This window comes from Hyperoodon ampullatus, assembly GCF_949752795.1.
Source record: "Hyperoodon ampullatus genome assembly, chromosome: 13".
Taxonomy (NCBI): domain Eukaryota; kingdom Metazoa; phylum Chordata; class Mammalia; order Artiodactyla; family Ziphiidae; genus Hyperoodon; species Hyperoodon ampullatus.
Genome location: NC_136926.1, coordinates 27,700,872 through 27,720,771, shown reverse-complemented (window position 1 = coordinate 27,720,771; position 19,900 = coordinate 27,700,872). Strand labels below are relative to the sequence as shown.

The window sequence follows — 19,900 nt, the reverse complement described above, 5'->3', positions numbered from 1 at the left end:
ACAGTTAGAATCAAGTCAGGAAATACTCGCCTGTTTAAAAGTTTTTTAGCTTGTTAAAAAAACATGTACCATAAATTTACCATTTTAACCATTTATAAGTGTACAGTTTAGTGGTGTTAAGTATATTCACGTTGTTGTGGAATGGATGTCCAGAACTTTTTGGTCTTGAAAAACTGAAACTCTCTTCCCATTAAACAATTCCCCCTCCCCCCAGCCCCTGGCAACCACCATTCTTTTTGTCTCTGAACTTGACTAGTTACTCTAAGTACCTCATATAAATGGAATCCTACAGTGTTTGTTCTGTGTCCGTCTTATTTCACTGAGCATTATGTCCTGAGTTATTTCACTGAGTTCATCACCGTTGTAGCATGTGTTGGAATTTCCTTCCTTTTTAGGGCTGAACAATATTCCATTGTATGGATGGACATTTTCTTTATTCACTCATCTGTTAATGGGCATTTGGGTAGTTTCCAACTCTTGGCTATTGTGAATAGCGCTGCTGTGAACCTGGGTGTACAAATATACCTTCAAGACCCTGCTTCCAATTCTTTTGGGTATATACCCTATTGTACCATTTTATATCCTTTCTTTTTGACACGTCACAGTAATTGCAGTACTTTGGGAAGACCCTAGATTGCTGGCAGCATGTGTTCTGAACCTCATCATAACCTACAATGTAAGAGCTGGGATCTTACCTTTGTGATGGCACCATGTCTAGGCTTTACTTACGAAAGGCATGGAGGGAGTGCCGTGGTGTGGCGCCACGTGAGAGCACTTTGGAGGGGTGCTAGCCCTGGCCCTGGGCAGAGCAGGGAAGGTTGCCAGAGCAAGGAAAGGGTGGTCCTGGAAGCCAGGGGAAGGGGGAGGGGTACAGACCTGGGCGCCCGCTCTTATCAGTTTTCCCTGTTTTCTGCCTGCTCCCTCTCCTGGCTTCAGGTCTCTGTAGAGAAATGCTTCCTGACCACCCACTTAAAACAGCGTTCCCAGGAGCTCTTGGTCCTTTATCCTCTCTTGTGCTCAGAATACTGACACACAGATGGTTTTCTGTTTTTGTTTCCCTTGTCTTGAATGTTATCTCGGCCAGGGCAGAGGTTGTAGCTCTTTTGTTAGTGATGTTTACCTGGTGCTTGGAGACCAGAACCTGGCAGATAGTGTCACTCCTAAACGGGATGAGGAGAGGAAAAGTGGTCCAGGCCAAGGGAGTAGCCCGGCAGGGTCGCGGCCGTCGTAGGAGACCTGGGGGATGGGGGGTGGGGGGTGAAAGAGGTGAAGGACAGGCTTGCTGGGGGCAGTTTTATACTTTAGTAAGATGCACCGTCTGAAAATGGTGGGGACCAGGTTGCCGGGACAGACTGGACGCACCAGCCGGCAGAAGCTGCTGTGAGGTGTGTCCTGCTCCCAGGAGGTGCTCACTGGGTGCAGGTGTGTCTTGCTCTTGAGCGTTGACACCCTGACCCACTCTAGCTGTTGACAGAAGAAACGTGCCTTCGTTCTGTGTTAACTGCAGCATCTCTTCCCTCCTTCCAGTTCTCCTTCAACATGTTCGACCACCCGATTCCCCGGGTCTTCCAGAACCGCTTCTCCACGCAGTACCGCTGCTTCTCCGTGTCCATGCTCGCGGGGCCTAATGACAGGTCAGATGTGGAGAAAGGAGGGAAGAGTATGTGCTGTTTTTATTTTGAATCGTAACCTTTCCTGCCCTAGGCCTGCAGTGCTCATAGTCCTTGGCAGCTCTCATTTTGCATGTGTGACGGAGGCTAGTTACCGTCAAGATGTCGTCAAGGTGTCCTGGCTAAGGGGTGTGGGGAGGGGTCCTAATTATAATTAGATTTATGGCTGATAGCCATTTGTTTTCACCAAATAAATTATAGCTAGTAAAACTTGTTGTGAACAATCATGAAATTCCGGCTGCCCCACAGGTATCGTTTAATACTTTCATTAAGCTATAACAGAAAGTGCAATTTGACTTTTGTTCTGTTGTTTTAAATTTTCTTTTCTTAATATCTCCTAAATGTTCTTTCCACAGTAATTATGCCACCCTCAGCCCTCGACCAACTCAGTAAGTACTTTCTACCTGACTTGAGAACGGAGGTGATGTGAACGTGGGTGCTGGGACCAGGCACAGACCCCTCGCCGCCCAGGCAGAGGCGTCTTTCAGCAAGACTGGTTGGGAATTGTCTCTGGAGGGTGCTTGCTGGGCTGGGAGGCCAAGGCCAGTGGGTGCTCGGCTCTGGGTCCACTCCTCTGGCACCCCCACCCCACCCTGGGTCCTATTAGGACTAAAGGAAGGTGTGAGCACTGGTGCTCTTCATGCTGCTGGGGCAGCCGTTGTCCTTGGCTGGACGCACTGAATTTTCCCCTAAAGGATGGTGGCGGCCCCCAAGAAGACGCCGCACGCAGGTCTTTCATCTCCCCAAGCCTCTTGCCTCAGCTCCAGCTGCAGTTCTAACCCCTCTGCCCCAGGAGCTGCTCGCCTTGCCCCGTCTCGCCTCTTACCAGGAGCAAGAAAGGCCCAGGGTTGGGAGATTGGCCACACTTTTCCCCCTTTCCCTGACTCCCCACTCCCACGGGAGCAGCTCGGAGACCTCACACCCCTGGCTGCACTCCACCCGGACTAGGATGCCCCGACCATGGGCACAGTCATTGCCTTTTGAGACTTGGGGGTCTTTTTGGTGTGGGTTCTGAGGCAGGAGATGTGGTGGCCTCTGGGCCGGGAGGGTCCATGCTCTGTGTCGGGGTGCACATTGGGCAGCTTGGTAAGGGCCAGGCGCCAGCTCTGGTGTGGCTCCAGCTTGGGCTCTGCACCTTGCCCAGCCTAACTCCAGGCTAGTGACTGGGCCTTTCTGAACCTTGGTGTCCTCACCTTTAAATGGGGGCATGACGCCATCTCTGGGGACTGCTCTGCGGCAGGAGTGCCTCCTGGATGGTACTTGTGTTGTGTGTGTAAACAGCAGGGCCCTGTGGCACCAGGCAGGGGCAGGAGGTGGCCCTTAGCCAGCAGGGCCTAACTGACGGCAGCAGTGGCTGCACCCGCAGAGGGAGGCCTTTAGCTCTGCCAGAGGGTGGGTAAAATGGGGGGCACGGCCCTCAGGCAGGCCCCTGTCGTCCCAGAGTGGGGAGCAGGGCCCTGAGAGTCTGCCTCATGGGTGGAGCTGACCCAGGACTAAGACCAGGTGTGTTGGCATGTGGGTATGAGAGGAGACCGGGGGATTGGGACAGTGGGGCTTAGTTCGGTGCTGTGCAGACCTCATAAATCATGGAAGGAGCTGTCCAGATGAGATCTCATGGGGAGTCCTGGTTTGTAAAAAGGGTCGCTGCTCAGGGCGGAGGAGGTGAGGGTGTGCGGAAGGCTCGGACTCCCCAAGGCACTTCTCTAAATCAAAAAAATGCAGTTTGAAAACTACTGGACTGAGGAACATGGGGGTCTCTTCCAATGGCAAGAATCTCGGACCCGTGGTTGGAGCCTGATCATTCACCCTGACCCACCTCAGTCCACTCCACGGCTCCACAGCCGGGAGGTGCACTGGTGATGGAGGGCCTGGCGTCCAGGCCCTTGGCCACCACTGCCAGTATCCCAGTCGCCCTTGGTGATGGGGGGACAGCCTCCCACCCAGACTCATTATCCAATTTGCTTCTCCAAATTTTTCAGGAGATCCCAAATGGAGTCTACTGTACCTCCTGCCACTGAGTCAACTTCTGTTGCCACGTTTGCCTAAATCTATAGGCTAAAGTTGGTCTCAGTGGTCAAGCCCCAGACCTGGGCCAGCGGCCTAGGTTGACCCCCAGCATGGCCATTCCTGGGCTGTGTAACCCTGGGGCACGTTGCCAGACCTGTGTGTCTTAGTCCCCCATAGATAAAGGGGCGAGGACAGTACCCACCTCACTGTCCCGTGAAGGCTGAGCAAGGGCCTGGCACAAGGCAACACGGTCCTGTCGATCTGTCCCGGACCACTCCCCGGTTACTGACTCTCCTGGGTCCTCCTGCCTTGCAGCGCCAGCCCTTCCTTTCTGCGCCCCCTGCACTCCTGAGTCAGCAGGCCTCCAGCCCCACACATGGCCCCTACCTCAGGACCCCTGGCGGGACGGGACACACTGGCTCCCTGCTGCAAGCCCACACTGCTGACCGGTTCTGCCCTGCCTGCTCCCCCCCGACTGCTCGCACACCCGGTCCCTGTGCCCAGTCTCGCCTGGTTGCCAGCAGTTCCCGAACCAGCCTGGCTCCCCTCCCTCTATGCCTTTGCTTGGGCTGCTTCCTTTGCCTGGACTTCCTCCCCTGGAGGACATCCACCAGCATCCATCCTGGCTGCCCTGCCTCCGGCCCCACCCTTCCCCGGCACGAGCATCTGGGCACGCTCTGGCCTTCTAACTGGAAACCTCTGAAGGAGGGATTTTGCCCAGCACCTGGTTGGCACTTAAACTGTTCGTGAATAAGTGCAAGAACACGTCACATTTTAAAAGTGGGATTTCCGCCATTCAAAAATATAAGCTGGTGCTGCGTTCCTGACTCAGTGAACGTTCCTGAGGTCTGGCAGGAGCGCGGGGTCTGCTGGGCGGTTAGACACCCAGGGGCTCAGTACCACGTAGGTCCCAGTGCCTGCTGGGGGAGGGAGGCACTTCCCTGGGGAGCGTCTGGGGACAGGGTTTCCCTCCCTGGAAGAAGCCGAGCCTCATGCCTCGCTCTTCTTTTCAGGCCGACTTAACATCACCTACCCCATGCTGTTCAAACTGACCAACAAGAACTCGGACCGCATGACGCACTGTGGCGTGCTGGAGTTTGTGGCTGACGAGGGCATCTGCTACCTCCCGCACTGGGTGAGTGGCCCCTGGCTGCCATGTGGGGTGGCAGGGACACCCTCCGCCTGTGCACAGTCCTACCCCCGCAGCAGAGCGACGCGCCTCGCTGCAAACATCACGTGCGGCTGTGGACACAGGGTGCGCCTGGAGCTGGGGATGGCTGCTCACCTGGTGGCCTGGAACCCACAGCCATGCAGTTTTTAACTGCCATTTTCTGTGTCAGGCTTTTTTTAAGACCATGGAGCAGGAGTATTTTTCATGTGGTCTGAGTACAGAGTTTTAGATTTTTATAAGTTTTCTCACCCCTTTAGTAGTTTGTCTGCCCAGTTCTGTCACTGTGTGTGTGTGTGTGTGTGTGGACACTTGTCTGTACCTGAGTCTGTCTAAAGCACTCAGCCTCATTGCCATGGGAATGAAGGCTCTCTGCCCTTAGGTTGGTCCGATGCCATCCGTGTCCAGAGGCAGACGCGCCTGCACTGTAGGGTGGGGCCCGCAGCAGCCGGAAGTCCGCGGGGGCGGGGCTGGGGGGGGCCGGGCCCCACCACCCCCAGTGTGAGGGCCCCACGTGCCCTGCTCCATCCTGGGCCTGGGCGTGTCCCTTTGACCTTAAGCACTGTCTTCTGTGACAGCTGGCCGCAGTCAGTGTTGTAGGTGCTTCGAAGGTGCCTGAGGGCCCTTGTCTTTATAAGGTCTTATGCGGAAACCCAGTGATCTAGACCGTGTAGAGAGGAGGGTCTCCAGGCAAAGGCTGGCTTGGCTCTCTCCTTCCCTCCCCCCTCAGCCCAGCCCCCACTCTCCCAGCTCTGGCACGCTCAGCATTGGGAAACCCACAGAGGGGACTTTGTGTCCTTCTCTTCATACTCATTTATGTCGGGGTGCTCAGAGACCCCTCAGTCTGCGGGCGGAGTTGGGAACACACCCCAAAGCCTCCCTGCCACTAGGGAGATGCTCTGAAGAGCGTCCCACCTCTCCTGCACAGCCAAGGGTCCCCGCTGCAGCAATGGCTGACCTTCTAAAGGAGTGGCCTTAACTCATATTTTGAGATTAAATATGAATAGAAGTTTGAAGGTTTCTCCTCTCCTGCAGTGGTGACCTTGCCCATTTCCCCTGGGCCATTCCCCCACCTGAGCCTGGGTCCTTCCTGAGTGCTAAGCCCAGCTGGTGTCCTGTGCTGCTTCCTTGACCACAGGGGAACTCTTAGTCACTCCTCAAAGCCCAGACCCGACCCGGTTCCCTGCTTACGTGCCCACACCTCGCGTCACAGGCACCAGGCCTTGTCCCACTATCTGTGGAGCGCCATGGGTGGCTGAAGTGTTGGGCAGTGAAAGCTTCCCCAGGCCCCTCTGTGGCCCATCCTTAGTGAAAGAGAAGGGGGGACACTGAGGAACACTGTTCCTGTAAGGCTTTTTCTCCAACCTGCAGACTTGGAGTTTGGCTGGACCTGTGTCCAGGCTCTCAGACCACTTTGGGCCAGAAAGCTAATTGAATCCTTTTGCCTGAAAACATCCCATCCCCGGGGAAGCCTCTGTAGGTAGCATGGAGCTACCTGCCGTCCTCTTCCTGGCCTGGCCTTGCAGCTCTTGCCAGGAGCAGGTGGTGCCTGGGGTTTCCCAGCTGCTGTTGCAGAGCCGGCTCGAGGGTCTCCCGACCCCAGTGAGTGTGTGAGCAGGTGCTTTCTTTTTGTCGGATGAGTGGCAGGCTCCATCCCACCCTGAGCTCCAGGCAGCCCTGGTGGATGGGCAGGGAGCAGGCGCTGGTGGACGGACGAGGTCAGCTATGACCTGAAGGCCATGGAACCTGGGTGGGTGCATGGAGCTCCCCACGTGGCCCTTGCTAGCTGTATACGTTTGAAGCTTTCTTTAAGAAGGTTTGAAATAAGAAAAGCAAAAAACCATTCCAGGATGCGCAGGGGTGCTCATTTCTCGGATCCCAAGCTTCAGGTCCTTGCTAGGTCCTGGCTCCCTGCACCCCAGGACCTTGGGCCCATGTTTGTCTCTCTGTCTCATTTCTCATCTGGCCTCTACCTGGTAGGGTGGCTCCACAGACGCCCAACGCCTAGGCTGGAGCAGACACCCAAGGCCTAGGCTGTGGGCCGTCCCTGGCAAGGCCAGCCTGCCTGGGGCTGTCATCCTCCCGCCTCCAGTGTAGCCCAGCTGGCCCTGGGGCCTTGGGAGTCAGGTGAAGTTGTGGGCGCCGGGGGTGGGGGGAGGTGTCCGTGTGGAAACGCTCCGGCCCTGGGAGGCCTAAAGCTGGCGGATGAGCACGCACCTGCCACCCTTCCAGCAAGTGGTTTCTTCAGGTGCTCCCACTGTGGTGGCCCCGGCCGCACCCCTACTGCCTCCTGTCTTCTTCCCCCTCCAGATGATGCAGAACCTGCTTCTGGAGGAGGGGGGCCTGGTTCAGGTAGAGAGTGTCAACCTGCAGGTAGCCACGTACTCCAAGTTCCAGCCCCAGAGCCCCGACTTCCTGGACATCACCAACCCCAAGGCCGTGTATCCTTCTGAAGTGGAACGTGTTCCTCTGAGCCGGGGAGGGCTGTGCCAGCTGGTGGCGGGTGACAGTGAGCCCTTGGTTGGGTCTGTGCCTGCTTTGGGGACCACACACTTGTCGTGATTGACATTGTGACCTGAGAACAATGGCGTGGGGCCAGCCTGTCTACATGGCTCGTGCCTCACGAGTGTGCTGGGCGCTCTCTGGACGCTTCCCAGAGGGCAGGTGGAGCCCTTCCTCTGGGTGGCCGATGATGCTGGCAAAAAGCCCAGTGTGTTCTCGTCGGAGGGCAACTCATCTGCCTCTCAGCTCCCCTGTGCTCAGGCGTGGGGAGCCCTGTCTTAGTACGTTTTCTGTCTCTCAGCAGAGGAAAGCAAAGGCATCGGGTCTTAGTGATTTTTTGCGTGTTCTCTGAACGTAAGCTAGCCGTGTGTGTGGTCACTCCACCACCTATTTATTGCTAAAAAGGCATGCTTGTAAAAAACTCAGTTGAACAACACAGATTGTTTAAAAAAAAAAAAAAAGCTACTTCCACCCTCCCCACCTGCACCCTGTCCCCAGCCAGAGCCAGGAGCATGCTGCTGCTGCTGGCCATGTCCCAGATGCCACTGGGCTGTGTGGAGGCCTCCGCTGGCCGTGTCTGTGGACGGGCATGTCGAGCCCCCTGTGTTGGGCATACAGGGTACTGGGCGCTCTGCTTACAGCAGGTGTGGACAGTGCCCATGCCCGTAACTGGGGCCTGCCGGCCTCTGCACTGCAGCCCCTTGTATGTTCTCCGGTATGGAGTCCTTTTGCTTGTGCTGCAGCACACACATACCAGGTTGCTTTCAGAGACAGTGTCTCTTGGCACAGTTACTCGTGACCGCAGAGAAAGGGTGCCCCTTCCATGGGCCGCGGTGCGCCAGGCTCTGCTCAGGGTCTGAGTCCAGGCAGTGCAGAGCCGGCTCTGCCCTCGGGCCCTGGGGGCTGCGTCCAGCAGCTCAGGGTCACCAGGAGGAGTCGAGGGAAGGGCACCCCTACAGCTGGCATTGCACACAGGGGGGCAGAGAGGGAGTGTACCCCAGACTCTTCACGAAGCTGCCAGCGGCCCGGGAGGCCGTCTGACAGAAGTGAATGTAGACACGGGCTTCTCTGCCCTCGGCCTCTCACCCAGGTGTGCTGCGTCTCAGTGGCACATCTGGAGCCACATTTTGTGTTTGACCTTTGTATTTAAAACAATTCTGTAAATTGACAAGGATGACGTGATTAAAATATTCCATTTGATTGGGCATTATTTCCTTGTCTGGGCATTTGGGTTACTCAGTTTTTAAGAACTTACTATTATTTACTATTATGAAAAGGGCTTACAGGCTACTTTTCCCTTTTAAATTTTTATTATTATTATTATTATTATTATTATTATTTTTTTTTTTTGCTGTATGTGGGCCTCTCACCGCTGTGGCCTCTCCCGTTGCGGAGCACAGGCTCCGGACGTGCAGGCCCAGCGGCCATGGCTCACGGGCCCAGCCACTCCATGGCACGCAGGATCCTCCCAGACCGGGGCACGAACCCGTGTCCCCTGCATCGGCAGACGGACTCCCAACCACTGCGCCACCAGGGAAGCCCTATTATTAAATATTTTTATTTGAAACATACCACTAAATATGGGTTATCACCCAAAAGATAGAAGCAACAAAAGTGTAAATGAAAACATCTTTGCTTTTGGGGGACTTTTGAGGGGACTTACCTATGTTTTTCAATTTTTTTTCCCCCTGTGCTTCCATAGGATTTTTAAAATCAACTTGTTGAGGTGTAATTTACATGCAGTAAAATGTACACTTGAGCGAGTTTGACAGATGCATCCCTTGTGTATTCAGAGCTTGGCTGTCCTCCCAGAAGGGCCTTTGTGCCCCTTTATGCCCATCCTCAGCCAACCCCCAGCCCCAGCAGCCTTGGCTGCCTCCCACCTCAGAGATCTGACTTTCTCGGTGTTTGGCGGAGGTCTCACTGCTCTGTGGCTGGTTCTTCCCCAGAGTGAGGTTCACCCCATTACTGTGTGTTAGAGCTGCTTCCTTCTCGTTGCTGAGTAATGGCCACGTGTCTTTGAGCCCCAGCTGGGCACATGTCTGTCCGTTACACGGTGTGACCCAATCCTCTAAATGCCTTGTGGAAACTTGTTTCAGATTTGAGGGCTCCATCTTGCTATGTTGCCTTGACAGTGTGTGTCTGCAGGTTAGAAAACGCATTGAGAAACTTTGCGTGTCTGACCACCGGGGATGTGATTGCCATCAACTACAACGAGAAGGTGAGTGTCTCAGCCTTTCGGATGCCGGGGCCCTCACAGCTGTGAACAGGAGCCTATATGCTCTCTCGCTCTCTCTCTCACACACAGGATCAGACGCCAGTTACTCCCCGGTGTCATGTAGGGATCCATCGTGTTCTCTGACAGTGTCCTTCTGTTTGAAGCATCCGATACTAAGAATCCTACTGTTCAATTTTGTGGATTTTGAAACACACTTTTATATTTTTTCATAAACTAAGAAATAATCTTGTTCCCTTTACCTTCGTGGGGACGTTTTAGGTATTGTCTAACTTAGCTGAATACATTAAGCTTTTCTTTTCTTTTTTTTTTTGGCTGCTTTGGGTCTTCATTGCTGCGGGCGGGCTCTCTCTAGTTGCGGCGAGCAGAGGCTACTCTGTTGCGGTGTGCTTGCTGCTCATTGTGGTGGCTTCTCTTGTTGCGGAGCACAGGGTTAGTTGCTCCGCGGCATGTGGGATCTTCCTGGACCGGGGCTCAAACCCGTGTCCCCTGCATTGACAGGCAGATTCTTCATTTCTGTGCCACCAGGGAATCCCAAGCTTTCTTGATTAATTACAGGTAGCCTTAATGTCATTGTTCTTAAAATATTAAGGCAGTAAAAAATGCTGAAACAAAAATTGATGATGAAAGATATCGTTGACCTTTTTGCACTGAAAGGGAAGGTGAGTTACTCCGGTGTACATAGAATTGAAATGCACGTCTGGGCTTCTGCTTTTGGAAGTACGGAAGACTAGACTCTCTGAAGGACCCTTCTGAGAAGACTCAGCAGGTGTGTGCCGAGGGCAAATGACCACATCAGTGCATGGTGGAAGGTCTGGATCAAGGCATCCACATGAAACTGGGGCCCTTAAAGGGGCCAAATAGATGCAGAGGTGGGTGCTGTCCTCATCCCAGGCTCTCTGAAAACAGCACCCCCAGTTTCGTTGAGCCCTCAGGGTTGCTATAGATAGAACCAGCAAACAGGAACTCCTTATAAGTCCACCAAACACCCAAAGCAAAGACAGCAAAAGCAGATTTAGGCCTTTAAGAAATCACAATTGGGACCTTCAGGTGCAAAGATAAAATAACTGTAAAAAATGTTCAAAAAGAATTTTTTAATGGAATCATAAAATTTAGCAGGCAGCAAAAGTCTATCCAAAATATCCAGGATTATTTGAAAAGCAGTCAGAGGGTTAAACAACAGCCAACAAAGAATTAGCGAAGGGGAAGTTGAATCTGCAGGAGTGACTTAGGTGTTTGCACAGAGAAGCACGGCAGCAACAGGAGCAGCTGAGGTTTGGGAGATCCTGAGAAAACCAAACGTGCTCAGTGAAAACCCCAGTGGAAGAGAACAGAGGGTGGAACTACTGTGAGGAGATGAGTGGAGTTGTTCTAGAATTGGCCTACAGCCCACGCTTACAGGGAGTTTAGTGTCCACCAGGCTGGGTAGTTACAGGTGCCGAGCACCAGACGTGGAGAGATGAGCAGAGAAGATCCAGCACTTAGAGAAGAACAGCACACGGCAGGCCTGTCAACAGCAAATGTTGCCTCCCCCTGCGGCAGAGGAGCTCCAGAGGCTGCGAGAAAGTAACTGTCATCAAACCTTCTTTAAAGAACAGGGTAAAATCAAAATGTATTCAGATAAAATCTGAGAGAATTTATTTACCAGTGAAACTTAACAAGCATGTGCTTTAGGAATAAGCATTAGCCTAGAAGGAAAGAGTAAGGTGTGGGAAGAACCAATAAACCAGCAAATGTGAGGTAAATTGTGGTAAACATTGCCATTTAAATCCATAAATGGATTTAATAGATGCAGTTTAAAAGATGGCACCTGAAACACTGGAAAAGAATAAGTCTCGAGGGTTATTTAGAATTCAGGTGTTCTCTACACTTCGATAAAGGTAAATCAGTAAAAATACATGTTGAATGTGTAAAAGTTTAAGATTACTGTTTTAGATACAGCGTGACAACTAGTATACCATAAATATCACAAAAGTCCTTAGCCTTAACTACATGCAACATAGTCTAGTATTTCTACTGTACTGTGTTCTAGTATTTTTCTTTTCTAGTTCTGGTTGCAGCGTAGTTGGTTTTATGACTCACTAGTTAGTTGCAACCTGCAGTTTGAAAACACGCTGACTGGTAAAGGTGACCACATGCCCAGGAGCCACGGACACGGATGTTCATGCCGCCTTGTCCGTGGCAGCAGAACCACTGGAGGCAGCCCGTGTTGTGTGGAGAGGTGGTGGGGCATCCACACAGCGACACACATTCATTTCTATTAGTCATTAGTGAGTAAACGTAAAGCCAGACGGGGGACATCAAGCCTTCTCACTGTACTTGGGGGACCCTCTCCCTATGTTCAGTTTTTTCAATGGTGGGACTGTCCCGACCATTCATTATAAAAGCAAGACATACTCTCGGTAGAGAGAAAGAACCTAAAGCAATGCAGGAAAAAGTCCATTCTGCCACCTTTAGTTCCTATCCTTTTGACTTTGTGCGTGTTTTACACGCATGAGATCATCCTCGACACACAGCAGCATAACTGGTCTTCAGCATCTTTTCCTGGATGCTGGCTGCCTAGGAATACACCCCACTCATGTAACCATTCTAGTGATGGGCATCTTCGGCCTATGCTGCCATGAGCAGTGCTGGAGCAGGTGTTCTTAGAGCACTTTCAGTATTTAGCTAGTTATTATTTAGGGTTAATTCTTAGAAGTGAACTTTGCTGGGGTAAACACTGAATCTTTTGCAATTTGCTGCATAACTGCCTTGTCTGATTTGAATCGCTTATGAGAGGTGGTCAGCTAAGTGACAGGCATCAAGGCAGCCACCCACAGCCGCTTTTCCACAGCAGAAGGTGTGGCTGGGGAGGGTGTCATGGAGGTGAATGACGTGTGTGTGCAGGAGCCGGGTAGGGGACTGCAGCGACACGTGGTGATGGATGGGCCCAGTGCTGCCACAAAACCGACTGTTTTCTCTCTCCCCAGATCTATGAGCTGCGGGTGATGGAGACCAAGCCTGACAGGGCTGTGTCCATCATCGAGTGTGACATGAACGTGAGTGGCCGCGGGAGGAAGGGCGGCTGGGGGCCCTGGGCGGGTGTCATGCAACCCCTGGGATTCTTTGGGGGAACGGGGAGGAAGATGGTGACGGAACATTGTGAGGAGGCCGCTGACCTTGTGATTGGTGGCAGGGTTGCTGCTAGTTCTGAGATGGCTAGATCCACCAGCATCTCAGCCCTGCGAGGGGCTGGGTCTTCTTGGAGGCTGAGGAAGGTTGCTCAGCTCCGAGTAGTGGGCATGACAGCCCAGCGTGCTGGGTCTTCAGGGAAGGATGCCCAGCAGAAGGGTTCCATTCTGTCTGGGTCTGTTTAGAGGAGTGGTTGCCGGGGTCCAGGGCAGTGAAGTTGCCTGGAGGCAGAGGGTGTGGTTATGAAAGGGCAGCAGGAGGGGTCCCTGTGGTAATTGAAACTGCTCAGGATCTTGACCCGGGGGTTGGGGGGAGGGGGTGCACCGACCTGCAGTGATGATCAAATTGTGAGAACAAAACACAAACCCGCGTGTGCATGTAAACTGGGGATGTCTGGACGAGGGCTGGGTTGTCTTTGTCGTTGTTCTGCTGTGATTTTGTAAAACGTGACCATCGGGGAAATCGGCGGACTGTACAAGGCCCCTTCTGTATCAGCTCCGACAACTGCACGTGGACCCACAGTTGTCCCAACTTAGAACAGTAAAGCCACGGAGGCTGAGTGTGGCCCTGTCTCATCATGCTTTCTTCTTGGGGACACAGGTGGACTTCGATGCTCCACTGGGCTACAAGGAGCCAGAGAGACAAGCCCAGCGTGAGGAGGCAGCCGTAAGTCGCTTCTCAGTGTCCCTCCCGAGCTCTGCACAGCTCCCCACCACCGGTATTGGTCTTTGGAGTGCATCCCAGTGTCCTGGCCGCCCGGCGGTGTTTGGCCTCCACTGGTACCGAGGCAGCCACGTTCTGCTTCCCTCCCAGCCCCGCTCCCGGGGCCCAGTGTGTACCAGCTGTTGGGGTGCGGGCACAGCAGGAGCAGCGAGGGAGCCCAAGGGAAGAGCTGGGGGCCCCACTGAGAAGCTCATCCCCGTTTTTCTGTCCCTTCCAGGAAGGCGAAGCTGACCACAGCAGCTATGCCGGGGAGCTGGGCTTCCGCGTGAGTGCCGCCATGCGACTGTCTGTCCTCCTGCCACGTTGTCTGTGACACCCTGGGAACCTCAGCTGGGAGCAGGCCTGGGGGACCCCGCACGCGTGTACCCGGCGCCTTCTGAGTTTCCAAACCCTTTTCCATCCACTTTCTCCTGGATCCTCCCAACAACTGCCAGGCAGCCCCAACTTCTTTTTAAAAATTTATAGCCTACTGGAAAGCTGAACTAGTACAACAGACACATATACTCTTCACGTAGATTCACCAGATGTGATCACTCTTGCTTTCTCTCTAAACCGTGTCCTGCACTGTTGGAAAGTCAGTTGCATGTTGACGCTCAGGCACTGCTGTCCTCCCTGGAAATGGGGAGGGGCCGGTGGGCGTGGCTCAGCCTACTGCTGGGAGGCAGGTCTGCAGAGCTGAGCCGTGGGCCCAGCTGGACCTGTCACCCCTTCCTTGGCAGCTGGCGCCCGGGGGTTGAGGCAGGTGGAGGCACCATCCTTGGGCCAGGAAGCTCCCCTCAGCTCCCAGCAGCCCCCAGAGGGCGTGGGCGCTGCAGTCCCGAGGTGGTTCTCTCCTACCCTTGGGGCTCAGCTCACGGCCCCCCTGCCTGCTTGTCTAGGCCTTCTCCGGCTCCGGGAATAGACTGGACGGGAAGAAGAAGGGTGTAGAGCCCAGCCCCTCCCCAATCAAGCCCGGAGACATCAAGAGGTGGGTCTGCCCTGGCTCTGCTCCACCTGACCCAGACCCCACACTGGGGCAGCCTCACTCAGCTCTGTGGGGGCGTGGGTGCCCCGCTGCCCTCCTCGGTGGGCTGGAACACAGCGTGGCAGAAGCGCGTCGGTGCCCCCCCCCATCATCGCCAGGCTTCTCCCCAAGACCCTCAGTCCAGCCCCACCGGCCCCTGATTGGATCTCTCTCCTGCTTCTGACCTTTCTGGTTCCAACTTAGTAATATGCCCATTTTCCTCCTTTGTGACTTCAAATAACTGATCCACTTCCCTCAGGAGGAGGCAGGAACTGCCTCACTTAGTTGTGTTTGTATTGTTTGGTCCAGGGACTCTCAGCAGGGTCCCTCCTCTGGTGGCCTGCATGGTTGTGGCAGGGATCAGATCTGTCCCCTGTTGACCATGTGAGAGCACACAGAGAATGCCAGAAACGGGTTTGCACTCAGCCTCTTAGGGAGTGAAGTGAGTTCAGTGCATGTGTAGCCCTTGCAGGGGGGCATGTGAGGCTGGAGGACACAGACGGTGAGGCCCTGAGTCTGCAGACCCTGCCCCAGCTGCCTTCTGTTCCCTCCTGGGGGGTGCTAGGGGGCACCCATGGGCTGGCCTGAGGCTGGGGGGTGGGTACAGCCACGGACCAGATGGTCACAAATGGATTTTAGTGCCTTCTGACACTAACATTTCTTCTGCTCTGTCTTCTTTATAGAGGAATTCCCAACTATGAATTTAAACTTGGTAAGATCACGTTCATCAGAAATTCACGTCCACTGGTCAAAAAGGTTGAAGAGGTGAGTATGTTTCATGGGTCATGACAAGTTTCATTGGCTACTGGTGACTGAGGAGAGTCTTTCCATTCTGAATGAGGGTGTTTCTGTCATTTTCTCCGTTCTGGGGCCCCTCCTTTCCCCAGTGGTCCAACTGTTGAGGCTGTGCGGGCTCTGGTGTCCCCTTGCTGCAGTGACCAGCAAGGTTTCAGCTCCCTGAGCCCTTGCCGGGTGTCGGGCCCCAGGCCACGTGCTCTATACTGAAATATTTAATCCCCAGGACAGTCTCGTGGGGCAGTTGCTGTGATTGTTTGCATTTCCCAGGAGTGAGCCTGAGGGTGCATGAAGGTCAGGGGCAGAGCTCCTGACCACTGCACGGCCACCTCAGTGCCTCTGCACTCCAGACACGGCCTCCTGCGGCCTGGGGGGCAGGGAGGGGAGGTTCCGTCTTGTGGGCACTTCTCTCAGGTGCTGGAAACTTGCTCGAAAGACCCGGCACAGCCTGCCATTAGACCGCCCACCCCACCCGGCAGCCGTAACTCTGTTGGTGCTTCTAGAACACCCCACCTCAAATCCTCGCTCTCCTGGTTGCTTTTCTCTCAGGGACCAAGGGGGGTGGTTCAGAGACTCACAGCCCCTCCTGGCTTTAACGTTTCTCAAGTTGACACCGTGTTGGCACCTTTCCAGTCTCAGGAGCTGACGTGGTCCCCACCAGGCCTTTGCTTGCCCCCAGTCTGGCTGCTGGCTCGGGCCTGTGTCCTCGGGCCCCCTCATCCTTGATTGTTGCAGGGATGGGGAGGCTGGGGTGTCCGTGAATAGATGTCCAGGGAGAGACATGTGACTGAGGTGGGCCTTCAGGTGCACTCACGCTGCCTGTCCTGGGGCACAGGTGACAAGGTGACGGGGACAGTGAGGCAGAGTTCTGGGAGCCCCAGAGCAGGAGGCCAAGGGCACCTGACTTGATAGACCACGGAGAGCCATGTCCCGTCCCAAGCTGGCTGTGGGGCAGCCAGGGGGCAGGACCTGGGGTGAAGGCTGAGCATCTGTCCCAGAGCACTTGGCCTCACCCCCAGAAGGGATGGCATCACAGAGTCCCCAGACAGCCCTCAGCATGGCGGTAACAGTCCTCCACCCTTGGCGTCCCCTCCCCACTCGGCTCCCACACACTGGCAGCGGGTGGGCTGGCTGCAGCTGGAGGAGCTTTCTCTGGCCAGTCGAGCCCAGGCAAGGCCCCAGCCTGCTCACCCCAAAGTGAAGGCCACAGGCAGGTTTCCAGTACCAACACCCCAGTCACGGGAGATCAGAGACACCAGAGGGGCAGAAACCACCAGGGAAATAATTCCTCCAACGGAGGGGCCCGCGTTCGCAGGTCAGAAGGGGCCACCGAGCATCCAGCACAGTGGATGGAAACAACTCCAAATTGGGGCAAAGGAAAGACGCTAAAGTCTCCAGGAGGTGGAGATTCTACCACGGGTCACGAATGGCACCATCTTAGCCAGACACAAGCCAAGACAGTGGAGCAGGGTCCTCAGAATTCTTTGCCCAATTATATGAGCTGAATTGTGTCCCCCAGATTCCTGTGTTGAAGCCCTAACCCCAGTACCTCAAAATGTGATTGTATTTGGAGATAAGGCCTCTACAGAAGTGTGTTAAAAGGAGGGAACTAAGATGGGCCATGTTCCCCTCTGAGGAGATGTGGACACAGAGGAAAGGCCTGAGGACACAGCGAGAAGGCAACCCCTGCAGGCCCCGGAGAGGGACCTCAGGAGAGACCACACTGCCGGCACCTGGATCTCTGGCTCCAAGCCTCCAGGCTGTGCGGAGGTGAATGTCTCCCCAGGCCCCCAGCCTGTGGTGATTTTTTCTGGTGGTCCCAGCAATCTAACATCAACCACCCTGTCAGTGAGCCATGTGAGAGGAGAGGTAGGTATTCTCAGTCCCTGAAGATCTCTTCACGCACCCTTTCTCAGGAAGCTACTGAAGACATACCCACGGAATTGAAGGAATAAGAAGTCAGAAAGCCTTAGACGCGGGAAGCAGGGCATCCCCACAGCAATGTGCAGCCCTGGGGCAGCGGCCCGTCCAGGTGGGACAGCCCGAAGGTCCCAGAAGATGCACCTTCAAGTGGGTGAAGTGTTCACAAGAGAAAAAGCAGGCTCCGGTGTTGATAGCAGGACACACGGAGGGCCCTGAGGGAAGGGAAGGCTGCCTGGCTCAGCCACAACTCACCTTTGCGTGGTCGCCACCATGTGGACCTTGTATGGGCCCCACTGGAAACACCAGCTGCGTTAGGCGCTGGGCCGGGTGTGGGGGGAGGGCGTGCTGGGGAGCTCTGGATCCTCGTCCACAGACAACGCTTCCCCTGACTAGCAGCAAAGCTCGTGGAAAGATGCCTGCTGTTTTCGAGGGTTCAGAAAAAACAAGCCGTCTTTCTGCTTGGGAGAAGGGTGGGTGGGAGGATAGTTTGGTAGAGTGAGAGCTGCTGAGTCACCATTTTAAAAAGCCTCAAAAATAAGAGCAGCCTTCTAACGAGGAGTTCAACCTCTAGGGAAAATCAAAGTTGTGTGCAGAGACATTCAGCTGCCCACCGGGGCAGCTTGAACACTGCAGACTTGGAAGTAACAGCTGATGGCAGAACTGCCTGCCCACGGAATGGAATTAGAGGGAACGAGAGCAGCGCGCTGCCTTGAGATTGGGGAATTAAGTAGGAAAATAGTTTATGTAAGCATATACAGAACAGTGACTGGAAATGTTCTTTGGCGTGGTTTTTCTTTTAGGGGGTGTCTTTTGTATTTTTTACATTGAAAATGTGATAACCTTTGCAAAAGCATATATACTCAACCTGAGAAAAAAGGCTGTGGTAGACAGAGTTGTGATTCCATGGTTTTGTTTTCACTTCAGTAGATTATAACTTGCATTTCTATTTCAAAGACATTTCTTATTATGAATGTGGGAGTAAGGAAAATAGGCAGATGGTACATGAGTCAACAGAATACAGCATTTCTTATTAAACTTCCAAGGAGTTTCTGAAAATGGTATTTTCTCTTCACACTTAGGATGAAGCTGGAGGCAGATTCGTCGCTTTCTCTGGAGAAGGACAGTCGCTGCGTAAAAAGGGAAGAAAGCCATAGGTTGGGACCGTTGGTTGATTGGAAAATAAAATAATTGCAACATGCTGGCTTTTAGTTACTGGCTCTGACAGGGACACTCTGTCACTTTAGGTCTGTTTAGAGTTACCTAAGAATTACCAGGTTTCACCTGCAAGTGGAAAACAGGACAGCAGTTTGTGTGCGTGATTTGGGGAACGAGGAGGCCGTCTCTGAGGTCCCTTACTCACGCTCCTTGCTTTCAGCCCTCGGGGCATGCCCACAGCCTCAGCTGGAGCAGAGTTCCCTGATTCCTGCTAAAAACCAGTGAAGGGATTGAATTGCTCTAAGTTGTGGTGGTCTTTCTCTTTTTTTCGTTTATCTTTTCTTTCTCCAGGTCATAGCTTAGCTGTTGCCTTTGACCTGGAAAAAAGTGGTTTAAACAGATAAGTGCTCTATAAATAGTGGTCATCCCATTACTCTGGCTGCAATTTAAGTATTTGAGGAAGGGTGTTTCCATTTTTATTTTACATATTGATTTTTTTTCCCCCAAGAAACCATTCCTCAGAAGGAAAACTTGACCTGAAAGCATTTCTAACTTTGATTTCATTTGGAAATAACTGGCTCCTTAATGAATCTGTTCTACTGTAAAACAACTTTGTGGTGAAGCACAAATGTGACTATTAGAATAAATGAAAGCTAAAGATACATTCTTTCTCCTTTCCTACCCCCCACTCCCAGTTTTAATGTATTAAATTTTCCAAAGTTCTGCTGGCCTGTCTTTATTTTTTTTACTAGTATTAATTTAGTTTCAGGTCTTCAATTTCTATAATATGAGCTTTTTCGACATGTTAATTCAATCATTTTCCTCTCTTTGAAAACAATTCTAAATCAAGAATTTCAAATAAAAACAGGTAGTGACTAAAACCTGAATTGTTTCTAAGTGTTTGATTAGGTTCCAACATGGATTGACAGTTGGGCAGGAGGAAGGCCTGCTGGCAGGGGCCCCTCGTTCCACCCTGCCCTTAGGAAAGAGCTCCTCTGGGGGTTTCTGGGGAGCGTAGGGAGAAACGAGGCTCTCTGACCCCTGGGGTGGGGGTGGTTGGGCCCAGCAGGGGCTTCCCTTGTTCCTGTTGTAGGCCAAGGGGTCCACCTCTGGACAGGGCTCCCCTCAACACTCAGGAGATGATCCCTTGCAGGATGCCAGCCCAGGGTTCACCCACATGTCCTCAGAGAATGAGCATCAAAGGTCATCATGATGACCAGGGCTGGGCCCTGTGGCCCAAACCCACACCCATGGCAATGGAAGTGGTTCTGGAAGCCATGAGCACTCTGTGACCTACCTGGCCCTCCACTTCAGGAGTCTTGTGTTGCTGGCAGAGGTAGTCACCCTCCTTGGTGGGTGGGCAGCCTTGTTTGCGGATCACATTGGCTACCACGTCATTCAATTACACGATGAATGTTATGTAGTGTGCTGGCCCCTGGTTTCTGTCTTCCCTGAGCCACACGCACAGTGTATACAAGGAAAGCACTCCCTGCTTGGGCCAGGGGTGGACCCTGTTGGTGGGTCTTCTGGTGACACGGTGGGGTGCC

General features: G+C 53.5%; 1 protein-coding gene across 1 annotated transcript; it reads left to right on the top strand.

The window, feature by feature from the left end:
• Positions 1-1,527: 1,527 nt before the first annotated feature.
• On the top strand, positions 1,528-18,396 carry UFD1 (ubiquitin recognition factor in ER associated degradation 1). The gene is made up of 11 exons (XM_079717367.1): positions 1,528-1,660; positions 2,027-2,059; positions 4,691-4,812; positions 7,156-7,286; positions 9,496-9,568; positions 12,553-12,621; positions 13,355-13,420; positions 13,695-13,742; positions 14,356-14,444; positions 15,164-15,245; positions 18,278-18,396. Exons 1-11 carry the CDS (start codon positions 1,540-1,542, stop codon positions 18,350-18,352), a joined length of 909 nt encoding a protein of 302 aa, XP_079573493.1. The 5' UTR covers positions 1,528-1,539; the 3' UTR covers positions 18,353-18,396.
• The last annotated feature ends 1,504 nt before the right edge of the window (positions 18,397-19,900 follow it).

Bases quoted from the DNA above. Each gene is read 5' to 3' on its own strand.
- UFD1 (XM_079717367.1), top strand. From the start codon at position 1,540: ATGTTCGACCACCCGATTCCCCGGGTCTTCCAGAACCGCTTCTCCACG. The intron at 4,813-7,155 runs GTGAGTGGCCCC...TTCCCCCTCCAG, and splicing joins TCTGCTACCTCCCGCACTGG to ATGATGCAGAACCTGCTTCT. The intron at 7,287-9,495 runs GTATCCTTCTGA...GTGTGTCTGCAG, and splicing joins ATCACCAACCCCAAGGCCGT to GTTAGAAAACGCATTGAGAA.